Genomic DNA, 22,838 nt, shown 5'->3' with positions numbered 1-22,838 from the left:
ACTGGAGCAGTTCGTCTATAAAATGGTCACGTATTTGAATGAATCCATCATTTTGTTTTGTTTTTGTTTCCTGTGCTTGAATTGGATCAGTGTTTGCATATAGTTCAGCTGATTTTTATTGCTTTAGTCAAATTAATGTATTAGTAATTTCCTGTAAATTCAAAGAAACTCTCCCTAGCTTAGTGTTGTGAACTTTGAGTTATAAATATAAATGGCGCATTGTTTATGTACTTGAGAGAGAGAGAGACTTGGTGAAAATCTAATCCTGTTAAAGTTGAGGCATAAAGGCTGTCTTAGAATGAGCATTCAAGTTTATATAGTGAGGAAGCAGGGAGGGAAGGTGGATGTCCATAAGTTTACTTTTGTAGTTAATAGTGAACTGGTTTATTACAATCCTTCAAAGAGGCAGTAAGTTGGATATGTGCTGAAAAATGGTCATGCAATAGTCTTGGAAGTTGTAGAATCATAGAATCCCAACAGTGTGGAAACAGGCCATTCGGCTCAACAAGGCCACATGGACCCTCCGAAAAGTAACCCACCAGACCAATTCCCCATACCCAATTACTCTACCCCTCACTAATGCACCTAACCTACACATCCCTGAACACTGAGCAATTTAGCATGGTCAGTTCACCTAACCTGCACATCTTTGGACTGTGGGAGGAAACCGTAGCACCCGAACGAAACCCACGCAGACACAGGGAGAATGTGCAAACTCCATACAAGATGGTCGCCTGACGTTGAAATCAAACCCTGGTCCCTGATGCTTTGAGGCAGCAGTGCTGACCACTGAGCCACCATGCACCTTATGGAGTGAGAAATAGTTTTGCCAGCTGTCTCTGGAATTGACTATAGGTCTGTTTATGCCCATACCTTTAGGAACAGGATGAAATTTAGTGCATAGACATCTAATCTGCCCATCCCTGGGTGAGAAGATATGACCCAATGGGTTTTTCCCTATTCTCTATGGAAAAACATAACTAAACTTTTACACATATTTAAAACCCCTCTCATCTATAACGAACGGCTACGTTCACTGCCTTACAAAAGTAGAGCATTTCCTCTTCCCGCTTCCTCTTCTTCCTTTATTCACCTCCTTTTCTCTTACTGCCGTCCCATTATCTTTCTTCCTCTCGTGCTCTTGCTCTCACTCTCCTAAGGTATCCAGCACCCCGTCAAGATAGACAGCCTTTGTAAATGCACAGATGGGAGCAGGATGTAATTTGAGGAAATTTGCAGCCTAATAAGTTAGCAACAGTGAAAGAATCGAAAGGGATGCTGATGAGGTAGAGTTGGGTGCCATCAGTAACATGAAAATTAATGCTATCATTTTCATTTTATTAAATCATCGATTTTGGAGTCTTGAAGCAATGAGAATGTAATTACATGATTTGTTCGCAGAGACATTTTCCTGCTCTCCTCTTCCCAGTTCTTTTCTATTATCAATTGGTTCCTGTTTCAGATATTTTCTAATCAAGTTGTTTAGAGGTGTTCTTTCTCATTGTGGAGCAGGTGTGACTTGAACCCTGGATCTCCTGGTTCAGTGGTCGGAGCACTATCATCGTAACAGTAAAGCCCCTTGGTCCCTGTTTCTTTTCTTTTCTATCCTTTTCTTTTGCCTTTCTTTCTATTAAAACCCACCACCAAGCTTTCTAATCACCAAATCAAAGAGCTCACCTCTTAATGTTTTTAATCAGACAAGTTATGATATACCTCCGGTGGGGGTAAAAATTGAACCCGGGCCTTCTGACTCAGGGCTAGGGACTGTACCACTGTGCTGCAAGACCCTTTTGAGAAGTAAAGCATCATCCTTGTCACTAACTAAATTTACAAGCACTAGTCAACAGTTTAAAAAAATAAGGGAGCATACAAAAATAAGAACAGAATAAAATTGAAATGATGTTGGAGGGGGAATATAATGTGCCACACGCAAACATCAAATGCAAATAAAGGTATATTCTCTGCAACATGTGACCAAGCTTCCATTTCTCTCAGTTTATATTATAAAACAAAGGGTCATTACATTTTTATATTTCCAGCAATACAAATAGATTATAATACATTTTGGGTCTGTAGGCTTTGAAGAAAGAAAAGATGGATTAACTCTTCACTTTCAGCATTTATTTCTCTAAACCAGATATCATCTACCTTCTGCACATAGATCCATTTTTATTTGATTTCTTCCCTTGCGCCTGTCAGAATTGAAACGTAAAACCTAAATTTGTGGAAAACATTTTGTTACTGGCACTAGCAAAATGGCAAATTACATTTTTCCCCAATAATCTAGAATTGGGATTTCTTCTATGTTACTCACTTTAATTAAAATTCACAATGTTATAGCCTAGATATTGAACAACCTTTTTGCTCTTTATTTCTCTTCCAGGACACTAGGTATAATAAAGCCAGGTTCTGATCTTAAATTCGGAAAATTGGTTGACCGGCTGTACAGCTCAGGACTTGTAATATCCAAGGCAAAAATGATAGACCTGACAAGGTAAATAATTCACTAGTTTTTAAAATTCATGCTGTTAAGCTTTCTTGATCTGTTGAATTTCAAAACCTCCTTTGTAAAGCAACGTCTCTACATTGAGAACTGCAGCCTTATCTGGGATGGAAAAAAACATCAACAGTTTAAGTGCCACTGTTTAGCAGTCAAGGAATAGGCTGTGCTTCCTCACATCTATGGACTTGTGCTTATGACATAGCATGTCCTGCTAGTCACAAGGATGCATTCCTGGTGAACATTACAGTGATTTTTGCAACCAGTGAATGTAGCAGACTGCACATGCAAAGTTTGCAATGTTTGTGCTGTACAGTATATGATGCATGTGCAGTACATCTTTGCTCCAGAAAATATTTGTTTTTTTTTAAATCATACAAGACACCCATTACTTTCAGGGTGAAAATCAGTTCTTCTCATGTCCTATCAAATAATAACCACCTTAAGTCTGTGGCACCTGGTAATTGACCTCTCCACAAGTAGAAACAGGTCTTTCCTTTCCACTTATCAAAGCCCCTTATTAATTGCGGGGATATAAGAAAAAGCCTTTTCACCCACAGGTTGTTAGGTGTCTGCATTTCAATGCCCAGTTTAGTTGTTGAGTCAGAAACTCTGTTCATTTAAAAGGAACATAGATCTACAGCTGTTGCACTTAATTTATGAAGCTATGGATGAGATGCTGGTAACTTGGATTAGATTGGGCAACTTTGACCTCTTTCAATGAGTTTTCAATGGTTCTTTGATTTCTCTGTCATAAATCTATAAAGCTATTCCTGATGAAGGGCTTTTGCCCGAAACATCGATTTTCCTGCTCCTCGGATGCTGCCTGACCTGCTGTGCTTTTCCAGCACCACTCTAATCTAGACTCTGGTTTCCAGCATCTGCAGTCCTTGTTTTAACCATAAATCAATACTGTCTATTCCTAATTATAGTCTGGGCACTTGGAAATATGCTTAATGTCCTTAATGATTTAATTCTAGTACCTTCCCCATGACACACATCAAGCTAACTAGCATGTAGTTAACCCCCCCCCACACACACACACACACACACACACACACACACACACACAGAAGCTATTATGTATCTTCTATTAACACTTATATTCTGTCTAATAACAAACCTGCCACTTATCCCTGCTGACCTTACTTAAGTTTAAAATACTAGTCTTAGACTCATTCTTCTCCCATTTCAAACTGGATGTAAAAATCACTCATTGTGTTTGCTGTTGTCTAGAATACTTTTGATTTTGAGATCATTAATGAATCAAAGTTAAAAATCAGACAACACCAGGTTATAGTCCAACAGGGTTAATTGGAAGCACTAGCTTTCGGAGCGCTGCTCCTTCATCAGGTGGTTGTGGAGTATACAATTATAAGACACAGAATTTATAGCAAAAGTTTACAGTGTGATGTAACTGATATTATACATTGAAAAATACCTTGATTGTTTGTTAAATCTCTCATCTGTTAGAATGACCATGTTAGTTTCACTTATTATGAGAGAGAGAAAATAGAAACAACTGCTGAGGTATGTGTTAGGAAACACAGAAGCAGGGAATTCTGGCCATGATCTTGACATTTATATCCTCAAACCAGCTAGCCAATCCTGGTGTCAGGAGGAGAATGGAAGAATGTGCTGGAGTAGCAGCAGTTGCAGTGGCAAATGAGTGCCAGATTAGTGAGGGTTACATTCAGCCTGAAACATACAATCTTTCAGCACAGCAGGAAAGTTACCTGTTTTTTTGTCTCTGACCTTGGTCCTTCCATTCTGGATTAAAGAATGTTTATTACATTTACAACATCAAAGAATTAACGGACCTGCTAGTTAACATGCAAATAGTTTAATTTTACCAGTCAGGAGCAACAGTCATTTCAACTTCAGAATACCAAAGAAGATTTCAACAAAGATACGGCTCTGATTTGTCCATTCCCCAACATTGTCATGTAACTAACAATGTGGGTGAGGAAAAAAGATCCAACCTAGTCAATTACTGCACTCGTCAGTTTACTTTCAACGATGTGCAAAGTAATTCAAGGGCCATTAACAGTACTATCAAGCACCGCTTGCTCAATGTTAACCTGCTCACTGACTGTGAGTTGGGTTCTGGCATGGCAACACAGCTCGAAACCTTTTTATGTCTCTGTCTAAGCATGGACAAAAGAACTGAACTCCAAATGTGAGGTAGGAGTGACTGCCCTTGATGTCAAGGCCGCATTTGACTCAGCACGGAATCTTAGTTAAACTGGAGTTATTTGTAAATTGGGGAAATTGTTTCAATGGTTGGAGTCATACCTGGCACAAAAAGGAAGATGGTTATGGTTGTTGATGGTCAATTATCTTGGTCTCAGGGTGCCTCTGCAAGGGTTGACTTTTTTTCATCAATCATGGAACGTAGGCATCGCTGGCTGGGAGAAATTGAGGACTACAGATGCTGGAGAGTCAGAATTGATAAAGTGTGGTGCTGGAAAAAGCACAGCAGGCCAGGCAGCTTTTAAGAAGCAAGAGAGTGAATGTTTTATGCATAACCCTCCTTCAGGACTGGGAAGGGGGTTGAGAAATAAATAGGGGGAGGAGGGTGAGGCTAGGGGAAAGGTAGGTGGCATGGTGATAGGTGTGCAAAGGTGGGAGGTGATGGTGATAGGTTAGTAGGAAGTGTAGAACGGGTAGATGGGAAAGAACATGGACAGTTAAGTCAGGTCAAGAGGGTGGATTAGAGTTGAAGGGTTGGATCTGGGGTGGTGTGGTGGGGAGGGGATTTTGTGATTTCAGAGTTTTACTTGGCCAGTGTACCCAGCATCCCTTGCTATTTGGTCAAGTTAGCAATCTATCTGCCCTCCACCATATTGACAATTTCCAGTTCCTTGACCCTGACTGCCTCCTGTTCACCATGGATGTCCAATTCCTCTATACCTCCATTTCCCACCAGGATGGTCTGAGAGCTCTGGGCTTCTGCCTTGACCAGGGGCCTAAACAAACCCCATCCACCACTGCTCTCCTCTGCCTGGCCGAACTTGTTCACTCTTGATTAGATTAGATTAGATTCCTTACAGTGTGGAAACAGGCCCTTCGGCCCAACAAGTTCACACCGACCCTCCAAAGAGTAACCCATCCACACCCATTTCCCTCTGACTAATGAAGACTATGGGCAATTTGGCATAGCCAGTTCACCTGACCTGCACATCTTTGGATTGTGGGAGGAAGTTAGATCGCCAGGAGGTATGTGTACTGACAGTTGCCCGAGGCAGGAATCGAACCCAGGTCCCTGGTGCTGTGAGGCAACAGTGCTAACCACTGAGCCGCTGTGTTGTCCCACCACTGAACAATTTCTCCTTCTAATTTCAAACTTGCCACATCTACCAAGTCAAAATGGGCACCCGCTTTATGGGGTATTTGGAATGATCCTTGTTCCAGTCTTACACTGCCCCCCTTGCACTACTCTTTTCTTGATACATCGAGAACTGCTTTGGTGCTGCTTCATGCTCCCACCAGGACCTTTGAAAACTTCATTCAATTTCTACCCCTCTATAAACTTCACATCCTCCATTTCCGACACTTCACTTCCTTTCCTTGACCTCTCTTTTTTTTCTGGGAATGAAGTGTCCACTGCCATTAACTACAAAGCCACTGACTCCCATAGATACCTTCAGTACAGCTTGTCACACTCCACGTCCTGTAAGGACTCCATCTCATTCTCCCAGTTCCTTCGCTTACTTTGCATCTGTTCAAATGATGGCACCTTTCAAAACAGCACTGTTTACATGGCTTGCTTCTTCAGTGACCGTGGTTTGCCACCCACTGTGGTTGACAAGTCAAATGTGGTTGAGGGCCCTATCACCCGTGCTTCTGCCCTTGCCCCTTCCCATCACTCACACCAGTGTGATTGGGTTTCCGCTGACCTCACTTTTCATCCCACCAGCTTCTGCTATCAAATGATCATTCTCCGCCATTTCACACAACTCGGAGAATGCTGCCACCACCAAATGCATTTTGCCCTCACTCTTCCTGTCTGCATTTCATCAGGATTATTCCCTCCAAACATCCTAGTCCATTCCACAACCACCAAAATCCCCCACCACCCCAACCCTACATGGCACCTTGCTACGTAACCATAGAAAGTGCAAAATTTGCATCTTGACCTCCTCCCTGCTCTCCATTCAAGGGCCTAAACAGTTTTTAACCTGTATTTGCTGCACCCAATGTGGCCTACACTATATTGGAGAAATCAAATGCAGACTGGGTCATTGCTTTGTGGAACACCTCAGGTCTGTGTACAAGCAGGACTCTGAGCTTCCTGTAGCCAGTCATTTTATCATGAATCCTGCTTGCATGCCAACATGTCAGTTACAGCAGGCTGCAGTGATCTAATGAATCACAGCACAAACTGGAGGAACAACATTTCATTTCCAAACTTGCCACTTTGCAGCCTTCGGACTTTATTGATTCCAACACCTTTCCAATTGTGAACCATTTCTTCCCTTTCTTTTTCACTTGTTATCATGTCCTCTCTCCTGTCTCCCTTTCCCCATCCCAGTGTCTGTCCTTTCAAGTCTGGTAGGAGAGACACCATTTTTCTGTCAACCTCACATTCTAGTCACTTTATCTGAACTATTACTATCTTTTCTGCACCAGCACCCTAAATCCACTAACCGCGCCCCCCCTCCATTCCCCCAAATTATAGCATAAATTCTGTCCCCTCCACACTTTACTTCATTATCTAGATCCAAAATGTTAGCTTACTGTCTCTTCATGGATCCTGTCTGACCCACTGTGATCTCCAGAATTTGTTGTTTTCAGTACAGATTCCAGCATCTGCAGTAATTTGCTCCTAGCAATCTATCTGTAGCAGGCTGTCTTTAATTCCTTGTGAAGTGTGATGTCATGGTCCTGTGAAGTGTCATTAAATATTTTACTGTGCTAAAGGCCTGATATAAATGCAAGTTTTTGTGAGTGACATGATTCCTTTGATTTTATTTACTGATGTTGAGCAGTCTTGCCTAACGATATTCAATGTTAATTTTTTAATCAATAGCAGTCTTCAAAAAGTAAAGACAATAGACTTCACCAAAGAAATTTTTTTTTATAAGGTATTGTTCCCGTATTGCTGGAAAAGCACAGCAAGTCAGGCAGCATCTGAGGAGCAGAAGAATTGACCTTTCGGGCATAAGCGATCTTCATCAGGAATGGTCCTGTGTCCGAAACATCAATTCTTCTGTTCCTCAGATGCTGCCTGACCTGCTGTGCTTTTCCAGCAACACACTCTCGACTCTGACCTCCAGCATCTGCAGTCCTCACTTTCTCTCAGTTGTTCCTGTATTGTTGTCATTGCTGGAAAATGGGAGTTTTCAAGAAAGAAAACTGGGTGCTTAATCTAGGATAGAAGTGCGGCACAACATCGTGGGCCGAAGGGCCTGTTCTGTGCTGTATTGTTCTATGTTCTATGTTCTATGTTCTAAAGAAAGAAATGATTCATTGTGCATCATCAAAACTTCGTTCGTAATGTTGCTGCACTATTGCATAATTGCAGTTTACTAAAATGTGATAAATATGTAGTGTAAATTCAATGTGTTTGAATCCATAACATACAAAAAAGTTTCCAGTAAAACAATTTACTAGATCTTAATATTTTACTGGTAGCCATGATGTGGAGGTGCTGCTGTTGGACTGGGGTGGACAATTACAAATAACACAGAGATGAAGGAGCGTGCTCCGAAAACTTGTAGGTCCACGTAAACCTGTTTGACTGTAACCTGGTGTTGTGTGCTTTTTAACTTAGTATTTTAAGTCACGTGTCTACATTTAGTCAAACAAATTGAGATAAAATGAGCAAACAATTCACATGAGATTGTAGATTTTATCTTTGTAATGACTGGTTGAAGTTATTTAATAACTTTTCTGCTGAAACTAAATTGAATGTATCAAATTATTCAGTAGAATTGTTAAAAGGTGATAATGGGATTTTCTTTCTCTTTCAGCGATCTTCTTAGGTATTTAACTTGTGGTCCTGCTATTGCACTGGAAATTATGGGAGATGAGGCGGTTTTTTCATGGAGGAAACTAATTGGATCTCCAGATTCTGGGAGAGCAGAAAGTGAAGCCAGAATTCGGGCTCTTTATGGAATTGACAATGCCAATACTCATGGTTCTGAATGTGCTGCAACTGCAGCTCGAGTAAGCATTCTTTATATGGAATTGTGAGGTTGAGAGATAATTGTGTTCTGAGGCCAATTTATTTAGTTAATAGTCTTTAAGGGCTTAAAACCTGAATGCTTCAGTTAAAATGCTTGAAGAAATACTGATCTAGTTACTTAATGATTGAACTTGAAGAACATAGAACAAGAAAACCTATCTTGTAGTTGATCTTAATCCAAAACTTTATTTAGAAAATATTTGCTTATTGATTTGATATTTCCAATTTGAACCATTTATTCCTCCTGAAAATTGATAGGAAACTACTTAATTATATCCTTCAGTACTTAACTTTTAGACTGGAAGATGTAAAATTAATTTTTTTTAAATTGAGTCCCATCGTTACAAATCCCACTTGAGCTTACTGTTGACCATTGCAAAAAAATTTTGATAATCTGAAGGAAAGGCTGGGCCCACACTTGTATGGACTGTAGGGGTCAGGAGTTAGTAGAGTACATAACAGGTGGATTTAGCATAAGTGGGAAAATAATAAAGACTAAATTAGGGTTGCAGAGCTCACACATGAATGTGTGGAGTGTGGGAAATTAGATTGGTGAACTGCAGGAGCAGCTAGCTTTGTGGAAATAATATGGATGATAAAAGTGACCTGGCTCAGGACAGGAGTGAATGCTAAATATTCCTGGATACAATATTTTTTAGAAAAGATGGGAAAGGAAGAATGGTAACAGTATTAATGAAAGAGGAATTTGCAAAGCTGGAGAGAGAGGATGACCTAGAGAGTCCAGGACAAAATCCATTTACTAGATCTAAGAAACAAAAATAAGTACAATCAAATTGCTCCGTGTAGTTTCTAGGTTACCAAATAGTGAGAAAGATGTCGATGAACAAATTTTCAAGGAATTTTATAGAATTATAGAGTAGTTATAAAGTTGGACTTTAATTTTCTGAATATAGTCAGGAATAGTAGTAGTATAAAAGGTCTAGAGGGGGGAGAATTCTTAGAATGAGTTCAGAAAAATGTTCTACAACAGTATGTTTTCAATGAGAAAGGAGACATTTTTGGCCTAGGTATTTTAGGAATGAGGTAGGCAAAGTGAATCAAGTGCCAGTTGACCAACATTCTCAAAGCCATTAATTATTGTATTATAGATTTTGGGTTGGATATGGCAAAAGTACAATCTAAAGTAAGAATAATTAACGGGGAGAAAGCCAGTGGGGTAAGAATGGTTCTAGCACAAAAAGGTTTGAATCTAAGATTATCTCAAGAATTTGGCTCATTTTAAAGAAGAGGGAGTTCAAGCACAGCAAAGGAAAGGTAGGGCAAACAGATCCAGAGCTATCTTGGTGATAAAACAGAAAATGCATGCCTATTTATGACAGGTGTCAGTTTGTAGTACAATTGAGAAGGTTCAGAGGGAAGCTGACAAAGAAAATAAGAGAAGGAAAGAAAGAATGCAGGAGGTTTGGAAATATCCTGTGAAGATAAAACTGCTGATATTGATCATCTGCATGAGTTAATTAACTCTCTCTGGCACTATTGTCTGTCCTTCATTCCAGACTTTGGGAGTTTACCTTCCTGGAGATTTGCTCCTGCTCCCTTCTGAGAATAACTCTTGAGGGTCTTCTGGTCTCTTGCTGCCCATCTCGAACATCAATGCCACTTTTATTAATTTTGGTTCCTTCTGTCTGCTTAGTTTGTTCACTTTTCAAAGATTTATAGCTGCTCCTTTTTTTGAGGTATTAATGCTAACATCCAAATCACTTCTACAAATGATGAAAAGTAATGGACCCAGCACCGATCCTTGTGGCACTCCACTGGTCACAGGCCTCCAGTCTGAAAAACAACCCTCCACCACCACCCTCTGTCTTCAACCTTTGAGCTATTTGTGTATCCAAATGGCTAGTTCTCCCTGTATTCCATGAGATCTAACCTTGCTAACCAGTCTCCCATGGGGAACCATGTCGTACGCTTTGCTGAAGTCCATATAGATCACATCTATTGCTCTGCCCTCATCAATCTTCTTTGTTACTTCCTCAAAAAACTCAATCAAGTTTGTGAACATGATTTCCCATACACAAAGCTATGCTGACTATCCCTAATAAGCCCTTGCCTTTCCAAATACATGTACATCCTGTCCCTCAGGATTCCCTCCAACAACTTGCCCACCACTGACGTCAGGCTCACTGGTATATAGTTCCCTGGCTTGTCCTTACCACCTTTGTTAAACAGTGGCACCACATCAGTCATACATTAACTTGTGTTTTTAGCACCTTGTTGTCTCGCTAAGAGTTAGCTTGCTGGTGTAATATTAATTGACCAAGGTTATTCACTGTGTAAAAAACACTATGGAATGTTTCTAAGGGACATGGTGTGAGCCTGCATAAATAGTGTAGATTTTCATTTTCAAGCTGTTGATCCATTGGCTCTGTATTCATCAACAAAGCCTTCTGATTTTAATTCTACAGTTTAGTACTATCTATTTTTGAGGTACTAACTAGCCTTCTAAGCTTTTAGACTGGCAGAGATAAGGTGTTGCTTACAAAATGGAGGTGTGAGCCTATTGTATTTATTAAAATAAGAAAAAAAACAGATATATTAAAATGTTTAACACAGATAATGGACTTTTGCTTATGCAATCTATAAGGTCACCCCTCAGCCTCTGACGCTCAAAGGAAAATAGCCCCAGCCTATTCAGCCCCTCCCTAAAGCTCAAACCCTCCAATTCTGGCAAATTCCTTGTAAATCTTTTCTGAACCGTTTCAAGTTTCACATCCTTCCCATAGGAGGGAGACCAGAATTGCACACAATATTCCAAAAGTGGCCGAGCCAAGGTCCTGTGCAGCTGCAACATGCCCTCCTAACTCTTGTACTCAATGCTCTGACCAATAAAGGAAATCACACCAAACACCACCTTCACTATCCTGTCTACCTGCGACTCCACTTTCAGGGAACTATGAATCTGCACTCCAAGGTCTCTTTGTTCATCAACTCTCCCCAGGACCTTATCATTAACTGTGTAAGTCCTTCCCTGATTTGCCTTTTCCAAATGCAGCACCTCACATTTATCTAAATTAAACTGCATTTGCCTAATGGTCCATCTAATCAAGATCCAGTTGTGCTCTGATGTTACCTTATGTACTGTCCACTACACCTCCAATTTTGGTCTTATCTGCAAGCTTACTAGCTACACCTTCTGTGTTCACATCCAAATCATTTTACATAAATTACCTTACACAGGTTTATAAAATCATGAGGAGCATGAATAGGGTAAATAGGCAAGGTTTTTTCCCTGAGGGAGTTCATAACTTAGGGGGCATAAGTTTAGGGTGAGAGGGGAAAGATTTAAAAGGGACTTAAGGGGCAACTTTTTCACAAAGAGGGTGGTGTGTGTATGGAATGAACTGCCAGAGGAAGTGGTGGATGCTGGTACAATTACAACATTTAACAGGCATCTGGTTAGGTATATGAATATGGAGGGGTTAGAGGGACATGGGCCAATTGCTGGCAAATGGGACTAGACTAATTTGGGATATCTGGATGGCATAGACAAGTTGGACTGAGTTGTATATGTCTATGACTATAAATGCAGAACTGACAGGAATCTTTGAAAATGGTAATAAAGCAGTTAATCAAGAAGATGGGATGCTGAGATTCATAAATAGTAACATAGTTAAAAAAGCGAAAATGTTACTCCAAACCTACATAAAACACTAATTCAATACTGTGCAAATGTACGTGAAAGCTATGGAGGCAATACAAAGAGACGTGCTGGAAATTGTTTCAGGGATGTGAAATTATTATTATGTGGATGGACAGAGAAGATTGGATAGTTTTCCATGGAGCTTACAAGGCAAAATAGAGATTTTATAGAAGTGTTTAAAATCATAAAGTGTTTAGGTGAAGGAACAAAAGAGCAACTGCTTTCAATAGATGAAGGCTTTATGATTGGTACACACAATTTTAATGTGAGTGGCAAGGGAGATAACAGGATTGTTATTGGTCCATGCTAATATTATGGGGACGTGGGTTCAAATCCTACCATGGCAGCTGGTAGAATTTGAATTCAATTCAATCTCTTTTTACTCACTTATGAGATGTGGGCATCTCTGGCTGGTTAGCATTTAGTTGCCCTTGAGAAGGTGACAGTGAGCTTCCTTCTTGAACTGCTGCAGTCTTACGCTCTAAGTAGATTGGGAATTCCAGGATTTTGACCAACGATACTGAAGGAGCAGTGAAATATTACAAGTCAGGATGAAGAGTGGCTTGGTGGCGAACTTGCAAGTCGTGGTGTTCCCATGTTTGGCTGACCTTGTCCTTGTCCTTGTAGATGGTAGTGGCCGTGGGTTTGGAAGGTGCTGAATAAGGAGCTTTAGTGTATTTATGCAGAACAAATTTCTGCTACTGAGTGTTGATGGTGGAGGGAATTGATGCTTGCAGATGTGGTGCCAGTCAAGCAAGCTGGATGGTGTTGAGATTCTTGAGTGTTGTTGGAGCTGCACCCATCATACTCCTGACTTGTGCCTTGTAGATGAAGAGAAGGCTTTGGGAAGTCAGGAGGTGGGTTACTTGCTGCAGTATTCCTCGCCTCTGACCTGCTGTTGTAGCCACTGTATTTATATGGCGAGACCAGTTGAGTTTCTGATCATTGGTAACCCCCAGGATGTTGATAGTGAGGAATTGAATGATGGTAACACCATTGAATGTGAGAAGGCAGTGGTTAGATTGTGGCACTTGTGTGGCACAAATGTTACTTGCCACTTTTCAGTCCAAGCCTAGATGCTGTTCTGGTTATGGATTTATAGGCTAATCTCAATATAGTGACCACAAAACTATTGTTGGTTTGTTGTAAAAACCCATCTGGTTTATTTAATGTCCATTGGTAAAGGAAATCTTTTGGCTACATTTGACTCCAAATCCGCAACATTATGGTGGACTCTTAAGTGGCTTCTGAAATGGTCTAGAAGCCAATGAGTCCAAGGGCAATTAGGGATAGGCAGCAAATACAGGCATTACTGCCAATGCTCATTCCATGAAAGAATAAAATAAAACAAAAACGTGAAGAAAACTTGTAATCGTGACAAATGACTAGAACTTCTTATACACTGAGGGGGATGATGGATTCAGATTTTAATAGCCTTTAAAAAGGGATTTGGTAAATATTTGAGGGGAAAGAGTTGTATGGATACGTTTGAGAAAATGGGGGTTTATGGTTAACCATATTCTTTTCAAACAAATTGGCAGGGCTTTAATGGGCTGAATGGCTTTTTTCTGTTCTGCACTGGTTCTTTGCATATGAGGTTGAGATTCCCCCACATGTCCCCACCCAGTCCAGAAATATTTACCTTGAGATAGCTCTCGCTATTTATTTTCTGGAAAATCAGGTCAACAAACAGATTAACAAGGATATCCTTTTTGTGAACAACATAAGATCTTAAAATATACATTTTTGACCGGCTGTTCCATCCTTTTTTCACCAGCAAACCTTTGGCTTTATCTTTCAGAGATTGTTCCCTCCATGTGAATAAAACTAGTCATACTTGAATTTTAATCTTTCCAATTTTTATAGCTGTTTTACAGCTAATGAGTTATTAGGTCCAAAATAATAATTAATTTTTGCTTATAAGGAAACATACTATTGCCTTGATACTGACATGTACAGACCTGCAAGATTGAAAGTTCAACGCTTAGTTTGTGCTAAACGATGTCATTTCAGCTGGTATAAGGTTGAAGCTAGTACAATTACCTTCTGGAGGCAGAAGAGGCGAGTCAGGAGTTTAGAAAATAGAGCAAATTAACCACTCAGCTGTTCTTGAAGCATTTCTGAGGAGAGAAACAGATTTAGTGTTTCAGATTGATTATCTTTTGTCAGAACTTGGTTTTATTTAAAATTTCTGGAATTGACTGCACTTTGTTTCTGTATTAGAAATACAGAATGGATCTGTTCAGTTCATTTTGTATTCTTGTTTTTATAGGAACTAGAGATTTTTTTCCCATCGCTTGGTAAAGGGCTATCAAATACAGCAAAATGTATTGATTGCACCTTATGCATTATCAAACCTCATGCTATTGCTGAAGGTAAGCTTCAGATTTGTCATTGTAAAGGAAAGCATTCTTTTTTATCAGAAGTAAATTAAAATGTAGTTCATTTCTTAGAATTAACATACAAACTCTCAACCTTTAGTTTTCTTTGATCATCTTTCCATAGATTTACTTCCAATAGCTCTTTGAATATAATCATTACAGTTTCCTTAGACATTGTATGTTTGATCATTTTATGTGCATGATTTCATCAGTTTTCATTTTAGAAAACAAAGTGCTTGCATGGTATACTGTTTGCAATAAAAGTTTGTTGCTCCATTCAAATTCATTCATAATTGAATATGAAGAACAGAAGGCAAACAGGGAAGGGCAATAAATGGTAACCTAGCCAACAACACCCTCATTGCAAAACACATTTAAAAATGAAAGCTGAAATATGCTGAAAATGTGAATTAGGATAATTTAAATTAACTAAATTTAAAATAAATTTTAAATAAGACTGAAGTTACTTGTTACAAGTGAAGGATTGGAAAGAATACATATTAAGGGATAATTTTATATTATTTGTCGCAATTTTAATTTTGTACTTTAGATGAACAGATTGTTTTAAGTGGAGGGATATGTCCCTTTTTTTTTGTACATAAAAAGCATGTCTGCTTTGTGAAACTTCTACTTATGTAAGTGCCACAAAAACTGATTTAAAAAAAATATTTTTGTTTCGTGCCCTTACTGCAGAATAAAGGGCCAAGCTGTTTCACAGGGATATGATAAAACTAAATTAACATTAAGCCACACATAGATATCAAGGAACAAAATTTCTGTATCAAATTTGTGTTCCTTTTGAAATTCTAAGAGCAAATTCCTTTAATCAGATGACATCTTTTCTGTTTGTTTATATTTGCTAGATTGCTTTTCTAGTCCAAGAAATATTGCTAACGGCTATCATTTTTTAAATAGTGAGAAACAAGTTAAGAAAGAATAGAGGTTTGTGGGTCAGAAATCATCAAACTCTAGTACACAGATAAAACATGAGCTAAGTGACTAACTGAACATTAATATTACCTCAAGGGAAATAGCCTGCAAAGGAGTAATTTATTCTATGATTAGGTAAAGCTGTGGTAGAGTGTATTGAAGTATACAATTTTCTGTGCATGCATCATGGGACTGGTGCAATGACTTTGGAACATGTGCAGCACAAACTCTTTAGAATGATACTGAGTTTAAAGGTATTTTGTTTTGCGGACAGTTTGCATCGATTAGTCTTGTGAAGTATCCCAAATTATTAAAATAATTTGATTAGATTAGATTACTTACAGTGTGGAAACAGGCCCTTCGGCCCAACAAGTCCACACCGCCCCGCCGAAGTGCAACCCACCCATACCCCTACCCTTACATCTACCCCTTACCTAACACTATGGGCAATTTAGCATGGCAAATTCACCTGACCTGCACATCTTTGGACTGTGGGAGGAAACCGGAGCACCCGGAGGAAACCCACGCAGACACGGGGAGAATGTGCAAACTCCACACAGTCAGTCACCTGAGGCAGGAATTGAACCCATGTCTCTGGCGCTGTGAGGCAGCAGTGCTAACCACTGTGCCACCGTGCCGCCCTCAAGTTGTGTGATAGATAGGGGGAAAACTACTTTCTGTAGTGGGAAAGGTCTAGAATATCCCTCTTCTGTTCATCAAGAAGCACTGTGAGATAATCTTCACAGCAAGACAAGCCCACAAAAAATACAGAGAACAGCAGCTACCTTCTTTGGTCTCACAGAAACCTTCAATTCTGTTAACTGAGAGGGACATGAAAAATCCTCTGAAAATTTGGTTACCCACAGAAATTCAACAGCATCTTCTGCCTGCTGAATTGTAACATACAAATCATGATCCTCGTGAACCGAACCAACACAGACTCAATTTGAGTATAAGCAGGAATTGTGTAAGACTGTTGTCTCTCCTGTGCTCATTTCTGTATGCCGCACCATAACACTCCACTCCTCCATACAGCTGACTGCTGGAGTATTGCCTCCTCTCTGCAAAAGCAGACAACAACAATAAAATTCATCATCCTATCCACTGAGCCAGCACAGCATGTAGGCAGCTGAGGAGCATGCTGTATTGATGTCAAAGATCTCAAACCTGGCACCAAGCTTAAGAACTACAGGGCCACAATGTTACCTGCCCTCTTGTGTCTATTGTGGATATGTCAGTGTACAACTGAAATTTCAAAACTTTGAAGAAATACCACCAACAGTACAGTTGCAGAATCCTGTGAATTCAGTGGCAGGATAGGTGCTCCTAGACTTTCTCAGGCTGACACTCCCAGCATCAAGGCGCAGCATCAACGACATTGGACAGGCCCGATCATGTACATATCTGACACAAGATTCCTGAAATAAACTTTCTATTTTGAGATTTATTACAGCAAGTTATTACCAGGAGGCAGAGGAAGTGTTTCGAGTCCTCCAAAGCTTCTCTCAGAAAACACATCTTCACTGACTCAAGTGAAACTCTTGCTCAAGACTGTCCAAATTGGAGAAGAAACATCCATGAAGGTGCCATATATTTCAAGCGTCTCTGATAAATCTAACCCAGTGCAAACAGTGGAAGTAGCATGCAAAAACACCTACCAACCTGCCTCTTCAAACACCATCTGCCCAACAGTGACAGAGTATATGGATTTAGTCACTTCCACAACTTGAGAGTATGAAGAGATGAAATAGGAGCAGAAGTAGATCATTTGACCACTCATGCTCTGCAATTCTCTAAGATCATGGCTGATCATAGAGTCATAGAGATGTATAGCATGGAAACAGACCCTTCGATCCAACTCGTCCATGCCGACCAGATATCCTAACCTAATCTAGTTCCATGTACCAGTACTTGGCCCTTATCCCTCTAAACCCTTCCTATTTCTATACCCATCTAGATGCCTTTTAAATGTTGTAATTGTGCCAGTCTTCACTACTTACTCTGACAGTTCATTCCGTACACACACCATCTTCCTCATGAGAAAGTTGCCCTTTAGGTCCCTTTTTGACTTTATTCCTCCTCACCCTAAACCTATGCCTTCTAGTTCTGGACTCGCCCATCCCAGGAAAAACGTTTGAATTCCATTTTCCCATTTAATGTTTTTTGATTTCATTGCCTAAAAGATTCATCTATCTTTGACTAAAAATATTCAGTGATCTCCTTGTTCACCATCTTCAGAGGCAGAAATTTCCAAAGTCGTACAACCCTGTGAAAGAAAAAAAACCTTCTTATCTCTCGCCTAAAAAGATGTTCCTTAATTTTAAAACAATAACCCCTAGTTATCTAGGCATCTACCTTCGCTGAAGTTACCCATTACTCTTCTAAACTCCATTTGAAACAATCCAGGCCTGTCCATGCTATCCTCCAAATACAATACACTCATTCCAATCTAGTAAATGTTCTCTTAACTGTCCCCAACATATTTACACCTTCCAAGGAAATAGATGAAAAGTGCACATAGTAATTGAGATGTGGTTTCACTGCTTTCCCTAAATGACTGAAGCATAACATCCTTTTAATGTGTGATTCCTCCAATAACAAGTGTTAGTATCCCATTGGCCTTCTTGATTATGTGCTCTACCTTGCACACCAACTTTGTGACTCATGTACAGGAATACCTAAATCTGCCTGTACTTTTGGATTTCTGTAGTCATTCTACTTTGGAGTAATGTTCTGGTTTTTCATTCTTACTGCCAAAGTGAATAACTTCACCTTTTCTCACATTGTACTTCATCAGTCAGATTTTTGCCCACTTGCTCTCACCTATTTATATCTTGCTACAATCTCATGTTGTCATCAACACATTCTTTCCTATCTACCTTTTAGATCTTCTAAAAAAATTAGCTTCCATCTGATGTTACCCTTATTTAAGTAATTGACCTAAATTGTAAAATGTTGGAGCCTAAGCACAGACCCCTGTGGACTTCATGCATTCTGGCGATCAAGTAATGACTCAATGATATAAATATATTTTCTGTTTTCTACCTGGCAGCCAGGCAATTTTCCAATTTGATGCCCCTTAGAGCTTTTTTTTTGCAATAACCATTAAAGTGACACCTTGTCAAATATCTGGAAATTGATGTACAGTCAGTCTACCAGCTCCCCCTTATCTACAGTGTGTTATTTCTTCAAAGGAACCTAATAAATTAACATGGCTCCCTTTGACAAGATAATGCTGGCTGTTTACCTTGAGGTTTTCTAAATGAGCACTTAAAACATCTAATTGTTTTTAATACTTTACCCATGCAGGCATCAAGCTACCTGGCCCTATTGTTTCCTTTTTTTATGCTTCCCTCCCTTCTTGAATATTTTCTAATTTCCAGTCCAATGAAACCTTTTCCCGATTCTAGAGAATTTTGGAAAACTAACACCAAGTCTGCTCCCTCACTGGTCACCTCTTTTAAGACCCTAGTATAGAGTTCATCTGGTCCTGCAGACTTGTCAACATATGATTTTGCTTAGTACTGTTTCCCTGGTAATTATGATTTCGCTAAGTTCCTCTCTCCCTTCTACCTCTTGATTTACATGAAATAGAGGAATATCTTACATCCTCAATTATAAAGACAATACAGAAGAGGGCAATCCTCAGTCCCAAGAGACTGTCATAGAGGAAGATTGCTAAGTTACCGCATTCCACTCCATTACAGTATAATCCATCATAATCAGAGTTAGTGATGTGCAGAATGCTAAAGATTCAGCTTTCTATCCTACCAAAGAAGTTGACTCCACGTTTATACCCATTGAGCTATAAAATGTGTGTAGGAGGGAAGAGTCCAACTATGCACAGCAGGTCACACAGGCACTGACAAGCAATTTTGGTAATGCATTGGGCCAAGGAAAGCATGTGGATACAGGACCTTAACAGGAAGGATATGGTCATTCAAATGATCCTCTATTGTTTGTACAGCAGGGGTGTTCACAAAGGAAATTTGTTTGATTGAAGACCAGTCTTCCATCACTGCTTAATTGGAACCAATCCAATGAGAAATGTCTTAACAAAGGGAACTTTTGTACATCACATTGTCAAACGGCATCAGTAAGTCAAAAGAGAAAATGCTGGACAATCTCAGCAGGTCTCGCAGCATCTGTAAGGAGAGAAAAGAGCTGACATTTCGAGTCTAACTGACCCTTTGTCAAAGCTAAAAAGGCATCAATAAGTCATCGTCTTCCAAGAACTCTACCAATCATCATCCAACTTTCAACAGAATAAGATCTCCAATCAGCCTGAACTTAAGAAGTCAGAGACTTATGGGAAGATGGAGTAATGGTAAATTTAATTATCTGGAGAAATGCATATTATAAATAATATTTTAAATGCTTGAGGGTATTGGGGATACAGGGAAGTTGAATAAGTGTGTTGTAAGGGTCTGAAATTGTCAATATTGAGCACTTTGATGATGTCATATGGATCTGGTAGTAGAGCAGCTTAGGATCTACCGTCCAAGTCCTCCTACCCATCTCTGTAACAATATCAGTACTGGAAATTGTAATTAATTGATAACATGTATTTAAAAAGACAGTTTCTTGCAAGAGACTCTTGTCACTTGACTATCAAGTGATTTTTCCTCCCCACACTTGACCATATAGGCCCTGTAGCTCCTTACCATAAAAGAGGGTGGTGGCAGCAAACCTACCGTATGATGAACAATAGTGCAGACAGCCTCATATGACAATGTGGCCAACGGGGAGGACAACTGTGTGGTTCTTAACAGTTCTGTTTGACTTAACACAAATTCCCACCTAACGTTTATTTCAATTCTTTAACAATTGGTCTGATTTTCTTGGTTGTTTTGGGTGTTTGGATCCATTCTTAAAATCCATTATTTGTTCAGATATTTAACTTTTTGCTTGTGATTTATTTAAATTCTGCTTTATCCTGACTACTTTGAAGCTATTTATGAAATCTAAGTCTGAAAAATTTTCAGAGTGGTGGCTAGGCCAATTTTGTTTGCAAATAGTGTTAAAAGGTTAAAAATAAACACAGCTGTGTAAGCATTTTGCCTGTGTTATAGTTTAGGTGTAAACTTAATTTTCTGTTACATGGGCTAACTAAGTTTAATTATGAAAAAAAAAACTGCTCTTTGTGTGGTTAAAGATGAAGTGAAAATCTACCTTTGCTTTTATTTTGCCTCTTAAAGATCAGAAAGATTATGGGTGCACATTTAATAAAATCATTGGCTGGATTAAGCAGGTTTCTGTTCTTTTTCTGAGCACACAACCAACTTATCCAAATAGCTGCAGAAGTGAAACTATTGTGTGTTGGAGGAAGATAGTTTACTTGTGTGATCTGAAAAATGGAAGCTGGAAAGTTTTTAGAATAAAAAGGATGATGGAAACCTCATACGTAATGTAGGCCTTCTTAGTCAACCCTCATAATAACTTTAGTATAGTTCACCTCATGTTATAGCAACTGACCCAACAGCTTGCTTCAGTTTAAATCCTTCTCTAATTGCCCAGTGACATTGGTAGGTCTCCTGACTGAAACATTAATCCTTGCTGCTTAACTGTTCATTTAACTTGTACTATGGAGGATCACGAGATTCAAAGTGGGAGTTTCACATTGTAAGTTGAGTATTACTGAAATGCATTTACCACTTCAGATTATTTTCTCCTTGCTGATCAGCTATCCCACAATATTTTTGCTCAGTTGCATTTTGATGTTCCATGAACTTGTGGCAGTCAGCTCACCATATATGCCTCCTGATATGAACTGATAAAATGGGAGATTGTTACAAATTCACTCCATTTTAAGGTGAATTGGACTTAAGGCACATGACTAAAGTTGAGCGATAATATGCTGCATTATGGCAATAACTCTGTGAAGAATGTTTTTAGTAGTAGCTAAATAATCACTATATAATATCCAGTTGTGAGTTAGCAACTATATCATTCCAACAAACTTTCACTTCCTTGAATGGGAGCCTTTTCTATCTTTAATGGGGCTAGGCTCCAGTTTTCTTCAACAATGTTTTTCTTGCAGGATTCTAATGTCCACCTGATTAAAATCTCCCAGCTGTTGAAGAGCATTAATTTAACATGCATCTGTGGCCTAGTTGCCATTTGGTGAGTGACAAGTTTGTTGGACAATATTCTACTAGGCTACAAGGCATGATAATGCTTGAGTGACAAAACATGCTTCTGGCTCTTTTATCAAGAGTAGAAATGGTTGTCCTGAGCAATTCTTTCCACTGAGAAGAGAATATGAGTAAAATAAAATCTCCCTCCCACTTGTATTTCTTACCCTGACAACTGGAATACACGAAATTGGGCAAGGCCTTGTGACTAGTCAATTACCACTCCTCCCAAATCTCAACACAACTGCAATGCAAACCTCAATGACATCTGAAGAAGAATAGGGCTTTGGCCCATCCTCTTCCTCTGAAAAGACTGAATGAATAAGTTAGACTTTTCTCCATTTATCAGTTTGATTTTGAGCTTACTGGGATATCTAATGAAGAAAATTGGAAGTTAATGGCCACAACATTGTACAGTTACTGTAATCTTCATTTTTATGTGGTCTTTTAGTCTTGGCCTTCTACTTCTGCAAAGATTGCTGTGCTTACATTAGTGGCTAACTGAGTTGGTCAGCTGGTTTTTTTTATTCTGGATGTATGTTTGCTCGCTGAGCTGGAAGGTTCATTTTCAGACGTTTTGTCACCATATTAGGTAACATCTTCAGTGAGCCTCTGGATGAAGCCTTCTTTATTATAAACCCTTTTTTTATTCATTAACAGAAGTGGCCTCACTGGCTAAGCCAACATTTATTTTACATCCCTAATTGCTCTTGAGAAGATGGTGGTGAACCATTTGTAGTTTATGTGATAGGTAGTCCCATATTGATATTTGGTTGGAATTTCTAGGAATGTGACAAAGGCTTGAAAAAGTATTCCTTTCATGAAAAGAAACAGAATATGTTGGAAAATTGAGCAGGTCAAGCAGCATCTTTTGAAGAAAGAAACCAAGTTCACATTTTAAGCCAGTTTCTTCCATGACCTTTGAGGCTCTCCACTTTTAAATTTGTCATTTGAAGAAGTTCCAGTCTCAGAGTGCACTGATGGCATTGGTAACTGATCAGTTTTTTTTTGTAAATCTATTTATTAGCAAATTTTTTTAACT

At 39.2% G+C, this 22,838-nt stretch overlaps 1 protein-coding gene across 2 annotated transcripts in view; it reads left to right on the top strand.

Moving 5' to 3' along the window:
- nme7 (NME/NM23 family member 7) overlaps window positions 1-22,838 on the top strand; it is a 145,969-nt gene that overhangs the window by 18,889 nt on the left and 104,242 nt on the right. For both annotated transcript variants that reach the window (XM_072585193.1, XM_072585195.1), the window contains exons 4-6: window positions 2,384-2,494; window positions 8,476-8,671; window positions 14,624-14,726. In XM_072585193.1, coding sequence (XP_072441294.1) covers window positions 2,384-2,494; window positions 8,476-8,671; window positions 14,624-14,726 — 410 coding nt within the window. The remainder of the gene's footprint in view (window positions 1-2,383; window positions 2,495-8,475; window positions 8,672-14,623; window positions 14,727-22,838) is intronic.

This window comes from Chiloscyllium punctatum, chromosome 15 (assembly GCF_047496795.1).
Source record: "Chiloscyllium punctatum isolate Juve2018m chromosome 15, sChiPun1.3, whole genome shotgun sequence".
NCBI lineage: Eukaryota > Metazoa > Chordata > Chondrichthyes > Orectolobiformes > Hemiscylliidae > Chiloscyllium > Chiloscyllium punctatum.
This window is presented reverse-complemented; position numbering and strand designations above follow the sequence as displayed.